The sequence below is a fragment of the Carlito syrichta genome, unplaced genomic scaffold, assembly GCF_000164805.1.
Source record: "Carlito syrichta isolate Samal-C Ts95f unplaced genomic scaffold, Tarsius_syrichta-2.0.1 Scaffold309815, whole genome shotgun sequence".
Lineage (NCBI taxonomy): Eukaryota > Metazoa > Chordata > Mammalia > Primates > Tarsiidae > Carlito > Carlito syrichta.
This window is the reverse complement of record NW_007253911.1, coordinates 245,424-252,779: the sequence shown is the minus strand read 5'-3', so window position 1 is coordinate 252,779 and position 7,356 is coordinate 245,424. Positions and strand designations below refer to the sequence as shown.

At 44.6% G+C, this 7,356-nt stretch overlaps 1 protein-coding gene across 1 annotated transcript in view; it reads left to right on the top strand.

Moving 5' to 3' along the window:
• Positions 1-7,356, top strand: part of COL22A1 (collagen type XXII alpha 1 chain) — a gene marked incomplete at its 3' end in the record, with an annotated part of 219,731 nt that overhangs the window by 40,942 nt on the left and 171,433 nt on the right. Inside the window, exon 4 of the mRNA XM_021717502.1 lies at positions 4,604-4,650. Within this exon, the coding sequence (XP_021573177.1) occupies positions 4,604-4,650 (47 nt within the window). The remainder of the gene's footprint in view (positions 1-4,603; positions 4,651-7,356) is intronic.

Here is a 7,356-nt window from a genome sequence, read left to right as displayed (position 1 = left end):
AAAAATTAGCGGGGCGTGGTAGCGCGCGCCTGTAGTTCCAGCTACTTGGAAGGCTGAGGCAGAAGGATTGCTGGAGCCCAGCAGGTTGAGGCTGCAGTGGGCGGGAGCAGCCCCTGCACTCCAGTCTGGGCAACAGAGTGAGACTCCAACTCAAAAAATAAAATAAAATAAAATAAAATAAAATAAAATAAAATAAATGCAATCAACCACAAGCAGCTAGTGGCCATTGTCTTGTTAGATTCTGGTGTGGTCATGTGCTCTTTGAGCTATGACTTGTCTCCTTGCTTCCTGGTTTTGGCCCCCTCCTCCACCTTGGGGAGGTGAATCTTCTTTCTCCCTTCTCTCTCTCTAATTTACTTTTAAATAAACTTTTCTTCCTTAAAAAAATAAATTTAAATAAACAAATAAATGCAATTGGGTAATCGGAGCAGATTTTGTATTCTGGAAAAAAAATGCAGTTCCCCAAATTCTCACCTCTAGACTTTTTCTTAAATGACTCTGGCTATTTTTAGGGCTTATCTGGGTCTGGACAGTGAGGAAGGGGAATAGAATAGACATAGACATGACTTGAAAGATTGGAGGCATAGGTCTTAGACGGCTCTGCTATTCACTAGCTGGGCGGCCGTGGGTCAATCTTCTGACATCTCTGAGCCTCAGTTTCCCTACCTATACAAAAATGGATCCTTCAGAATGTCTCCGAGTGCCCCTCTCAGCTCTAATAACCAAAAGTTCTGCAAAATCTAGTGATGAAAAGTGTTATACACCTTTTCTGCGAAGTTAGCTATTTAATGCTTAAAGCATGTGTTAGGCATGGTGCAGACCTCATGTTTGGCCACTGACACCCTAGATGTATCTCTTCTCCTACCTGGGCCCCCACATCCACATAATCACCGAGTCATGGCCATAGTGCTTCCTAAATAGTCCTAAAACAGCTGCTTATTCCAGCCCTTCCCCTTCCCCCATCTCAGCAAGCCACTCCTGACTGGTCTTTCTGCCTCCCATGCCCAGCGAATTAAAAAAAGATTTTGTTGTTGTTGAGATGAGGTCTTGCTCTGCTGCCCAGGCTGCTCTCAAACTCCTAGGCTCCTAGCAATCCTCCCACTTTGGCCTCCCAAAGTGCTGGGATTACAGGCTTGAGCCACTAGGCCCAGCTAAAAGCACCAGACTTTCAAAGGATGGAAACACGAATTAGATCTAGACCTTTTTTCCCAAAGAGCTGACCATTTGATGGAGGAGGCAGACCCATAAACAAATTAGCTGCCAAAGACACAGGAGAAAGCAAGGCTGCCTGGGGGTGTCATCTGCAAAGCTTTCTGCAGGCAGACCTCTGCTGTGCCATGCTGGATGAGAACAGGAACACACAGTAGGTGCCTGGCACAGCAAGTGATGCCAGAACTGGCCATGGCTAAGGTTTCCTGATGCCACGTGGTTCAGCTGCCTCTGGTCTTCAGCGAGGGGCCATCTCTCATTTTTGTATTAAATAGTTGCTTCTTTATCTCCCAATGCCTTGCCTCACAGTCCACTTACCTTAGGAACATTTTTCATTTTCCTTCCCAGCCCTTATTTATTTTGGGCTATTTATCTTTTCTTTTGGTGCCCTTTGCTGCCACCTAGTTAATTCCTTGTTGTCCGGAGTTTTGTCATGTTCAAGTCTTTGTTTTTATTCGCTGAAACCAATACAAATGGAACCACAAAGTAGAGTATATGTCTGATTTTTGAAAATTATTTGATTTTTTTTTCTAATTCTCCCACATACGAATGCTAAGGGGAAACTCAGATGAAGGTGGCGATTTCTAGTGACAGTTGACAGAACTGGAAAGTGGAGGACCTGGCCCACTTTGATGCTCGTGGCCCTGACTTCTCCCAGGGTGGGCACTGGGCACATGACCACCCGGGTTCTGGGCAAACTGTCAGGCTCTCCAGTCCCCCTTTGTCTCTCCTGGTGAGTGAGGCACTCTGCCGAGGTCACCTGTGACCCTTCTCTGAATGTGAGCCGCCATATCCTACATGTCTCCAGGGAGTCCAACAACCCTGGGACTCCTCAAGTAGCCCTGTGACATGGCTACCTTGTCCTCTTTGTATAGATGGAAAATGGAGGTTTAGAGATTGAGAACTTGTACCAAAGTCATGGAGCTGCTGAGTCTGAGAGCAGGGACAGGAAGCCAGGTGTATGTGACTGTGGTATTCTCCTTCACTCCAGGTCACAGCCCACTTCTGCTCCCCAAAGTTAGTTGGCCATTGTTTTAGAGCGATACCCCAATACCCCCATACCCCCAGCCCTGCTTTAAGACCTCCCTGGTGCTGTCCAGATTCCCTCAAGGCAGCAACCCTGTGAGGCACATCCTTACCCCTGCATCACTGAGGAAGAGACCTTGAGAACACCTGCTAGTCCTCTGCCTCTAGCCCAAGCGGGGCTAGTGTTTGAACCTAGAAAGAGCTAGCTACAAAACCTGTTTCTGCCTATTCTGCTTCTCTGGAACAAAGTCTGATGTTAAACAGGCTCCACACCCTTTAGCTTTTGATATTTGTCATACAGAACCCTAGAACTGCAAGGTCCTCCAAGGTCTTCGTGGTCAAGCTCCTCAATTCCCAAGCACCAGTTTCTCCCACTTCCAGGGCTCCTTAGATCCCTGTGGCTCTACCACGCACATGAACTCCAGCATATGGGACCCTATGGATTGTCAAAGGCCCCCTGTTGCATGGGGCCCAGTAGGTTCCAAGAGTGGCTCCTCACTGGGCCTTCTTAAGATTCCAAGTTCTAAGAACCCTCATGGCATCTGCCTCCTGGTGATGTTTAGGCTGTAGCCTCTGGGGCATTCGATCACTGCTCATCATGGACTGGGAACTGAGACAATAGCCATACAGCAGGGAGATGAGGGAGAGGCTGCTCTCTGTGTGCATTCAGTGGGTGTTCTCCAACATGTGGGCACAGGCCTTTCCAGAACTCAGGATACCTTGGGGACTCCCCAGGACTACCTCCCTGCTGAGGGTGATGACTGCTCATGGCCACATGCCTTGAAAGCCTGGTCTTTACAACCAGGGTGAGAGTGGGAAAGCTCTAGGGGAAGAGATAGAGCTATTGTCATTGGAAGAGGAGGCTCCTTATGTCAGGGTATTTCACAGAGGACCTGGGTCAACAGGTTCCCACTATGGTCCCCAGGTTGACTGAGTAATCACTGGGTGCTGGCTTTTCCTGCAAGCATTTTGTCACATCATCACACTTAGGTTTCATGACAGTCTTGTGAGAAATTATTCTATTTTTCCAGTTAAGAAAACAGGCTCAGTTGCTTCAGATTAAGTCTACCAGCTAGAAGTCTGTGTGGGGGCAGAATGTGCCTCAGGCTGCATTAAACATTGTAAATGCCCTGTGTACATTATACCTTTACCTGGGATTAACCCTGTTGCTTTGAGTCTGAACTTTCACTCACCAGTAGCAGCATTTCTAACTCTGTTAACTCACATCTCCCAGCATGCTTGCTGAGCAGAGGGATTCTTTACTGTATAAAAATTGCACATTCAAATGGACTGTATGTAACAAATGCAGTCTGAATGGAAGACAAAATTGGGGAAGATGTGATAAAAAGTTACTGGTGACAAAAACACAAAAGATGATCCAATTCCCTCTGTTCTCCCAGTTTTCAGATGAGGAAACTGATGTCCAGAAAGTGACTCAGTCAAAGTCACAGGGAGTCAGTATCAGGGAGAACCACCCCCCCCTTCTCCATGCAGAGTGTTAGTTCAGAGCATGATGGGATGGGGAGTCATCACACACTCAAGAGTGAGAGATTCATTAATGCATCCAGCATTTAGTGAACACTTGCTGTATTCCAGACATGTTTCTACATACTTTCTTATTTAAAACTCAAAGTTATCTTCCAAGATACCAGTGCTTATTAGTAGAGCCAGAATGTGTTGCCACTGGCAAACAGGTGGACACTATGCAGGGACATTGCCCTATCCAGGCCTGATGAGTCGATGCTCTCAGTGTTCCTATTAGCAAATGAAGACAGGAGGCCCAGAGAGCTTGAATATCTCACTTGAGAACTGGCAGGAAGGGAAAATGCGGGAGCAGGGATGTGAATCGAAATACTTCTCATTCCAGACCCCTCACTCATCCATTACTCTATGTTACTATTATCCCAATTTTATAAAAATAGAGATGAAACAAGCTCAGAGACATTAAGGCTTATGCTTAAGGTCACACAGCTAGTAAATAGGCCTTCACCTGTGAGTGCTGGGTGCTTTCTCTTCTGCTCAGTCCCTCTCAGGGATCAAGGGCACATTGCATCTTAGAGAAAGGTTGTATATTTAGCTTCACAAATCTACACCGTGGGCCAGGCCCTGTTGGTCCTGAGTCTGGGGTATGGGGTGGCAGGTTCAGCAAGCTGGACCCTTTCCCCAAGCAGCTGTCAGGCAAGGAAAGTCCCTCTCAGCCAGCTCAACTCTACAACACTGCTGGTGGAGGGTGGGTGTCTGCCTCCACCAACCAGCTATGCCCAAAGAGGCTGAGTCATCTATGTTCGTTTGCATAAGCAAGCGTGGTTTGAAGGGATGCTTTTCCAATCCATAAGAGAGGTTCTGGTTACATGTGTTCTTTTTTAAGGACCAAACATCATTTCTCACTATATCATGAATGTCATTAAACAGCCAGTATGTGAAATGCTACTTAGAAATGACATGATGGCAATGCTTAGTCATTTGCTGAGAACTTGACAACCTTAGAATGGCAAGGGACCAAAAAGGGTCTAATCCAAAAGGTCTCCCAGGGCTTCAATCCCAGAGAACTTTGCTCTGCCTGGAAGCCCCTTCACAGACTATCATGGTGGCTTCCGCCCAGAGAGTCCTCCCTGGTCACCCCAGCCCAATTCCTCTCAAACTCCAGCCCTGCTTACTTATTCTATACAGACTTGAATTGCGCTGTACATTTGCCCTGTGCATTTGTTTATTTTTTAGTCTTTCCACAAGAGTCCCAGTTATTCTAGAACCAGGATCTTATTTTCCTTCCTGTTACATCCCAGAGCTCACAGTGTTTGGCAAGCAGCAGCCTCTAAAAAATATATATTGAATGAATGCATGACATCTATGGACAGAATTTAGTGTTAGAGGATGATGTCATCATTATGAGAAAATAATCAATATAAAAACTATTTCTTTGGTCATTTGCTGTATATCAAGTATGATGTTAATAGCTTTGTATCCTATCGTTTAAGTTTCACAGTAATGAGGTGCATTTTAAAACCATTTCCTCTTTACAGATGAAGAAACTAGGACTCAGAGATGTCAGGCAACCTACCTAAGGTCACAGCAAATTGACAGTGGTTAGGAAAACAACCCAGACCTTGTTACAGTCTGAGTAAACTCTCAGCTGGGCTCTATCTCTCGACGCCAATAAATCATGAGGCAAGGAACTGGCAAAAAGAACTTTACTTCTGAATTCAGATTCAGGGAGCAGAACCTGACTTTTGGCATTTCTGAAAAAGTTTTGCTCACTGCTTAGGTTTCACAATCCGTTTTTATAAGTTTAGGGTTGCTCGTACCTATACATTGACTACGTGATGGCAGAGCATTGTATAGAACTCAAGTTACGGCCTCATTTTGTTAACATATGGCCCGCATTTCCTGGCACTGGCTACCAAAAGGAAACTCACAGCATTATCAGTAACACCAAACTGAAAAGCTGAATAAGCTTGCCATAGAGTAAGGGAGTTAACAGAGTGTATTACAAAGTAAAACAGTATTCACTACAATGTATTGTTGATTAACAGTTATAACACATCACAAGTTATATAAGTTACAAGGCTTATGGTTATTTGGGTGCTATATTTTCAAATATATGACCACTGATAAAAGCAAGCAAAATGAATAGAGATTCATTTCTCTCAGGTGAGTGAGTGCAGTCTGTAGGGGTCAAGGTTTCTCTGAAGTGACTTAACAGGGAATGTATAGGAGATAAAGGAAGAGGCTTTCTTTTGCTAATTCCCAGGAATGTAGGTACTTGCTGGCCCGCTGGAACATTATGCCTTTCTTTAAGGGTTGTGGCAGATGGACAATCAACAGTGGCTTTCTGTTCAACCTGTCTAATTCTAATACTCAAACTTTCCATCAGTGTTAAACCCCTCCCCATCCTGACATTTCTTATACAGGGCTTGGCACAGAGCTGACTTTCTAAAATATGTGTTGAATAAACAAATGATCTCTTTGGACAGAATTTAGTAATAGAAGAGGCTTTAATCATTATAATGTTAGGCCTACAAGTTCATTTCCTGTTTTATTACAAGACAGTCTTAGAATGTTGGAGACAGTGGGGGACTCTTCCTAAAGTCTCATAGATTAGATGCCACTAACCCCAAGAGTTGTGCTAGCCCTGGGAATACAGAAATGAGTTTGATCTGGTACCTGCTCTCAGCCAGCTTCCCTCTAACTTGCTGAGAGTGTTCCCCAGTCCCTGAGGAACACAATTTCAAGTCAGTATTTTATCCCACTGTTAACCCCCAGGATTCGTGTTGTCCTCAGGCCCCTCTGAGAACCTATCTGCAGAACTTGAGTTAGCCCTCCAGACTGGTCCAGATCATTTTGTTTGTTTGTTTATTTACTTGATTTGTGAGATGGGGGTCTTACTATGTTGCCTGGGTTAGTCTTGAACTTCTGGGCTCAAAGGATCCTTTTGCTCCAGCTTCCCAAAGTACTGGGATTACAGGCATGAGCACTGCATCTGGCCTTGGTCCAGACAATTTTGTACAAGCATTTCATTGTGGCAAAATGTAAACAGTGTTGTGCTGGTGCTGCTGGGAAATAATTATTAACAGATCTGCTGTCTAAATGTCCCACTATATGCTGAGTGATGCATATTCAGGGTCTCATGCAGTTGTCATGACAGCACTGCCCTGCAGGCATCATTGCTCTCTTACAATGAAGTATTAATACCTGAAGCTCCTGTGGATCATATAACTTTCTCAGCATCACAAACATGACCAAGCAGGATCAAGCCCTATCCCCACCCCTGGCCACTCACTTAAGCCCAAAGTCCATGACTTTTCTATCACGTTACACTGATAATGCATCTGAGGTCATCTTTTAGAGGAAAGCAAAACTAAGCTAAACACAAAACCAAACCAAACAAACAAAAAAACCTTTTAACGAAGGTACTATCATGAAGATAGTTGTCTTTTCTCTGATGTTGCTCTCTTTAAAATCATGAAACTTAAAAGCTTCCAAACTATAATCCAAGCAAAGTTGAAATCCAAGGCAAAACTGTGACTGCAGAAAGGAAAGTCCTAAATAACCACTTTGCCCGCAGAACCAGCCTGTGTGAGCAAAGTTTCTGCGTTTGGGCTTCTTTTTTTTTTTTTTTTTTTT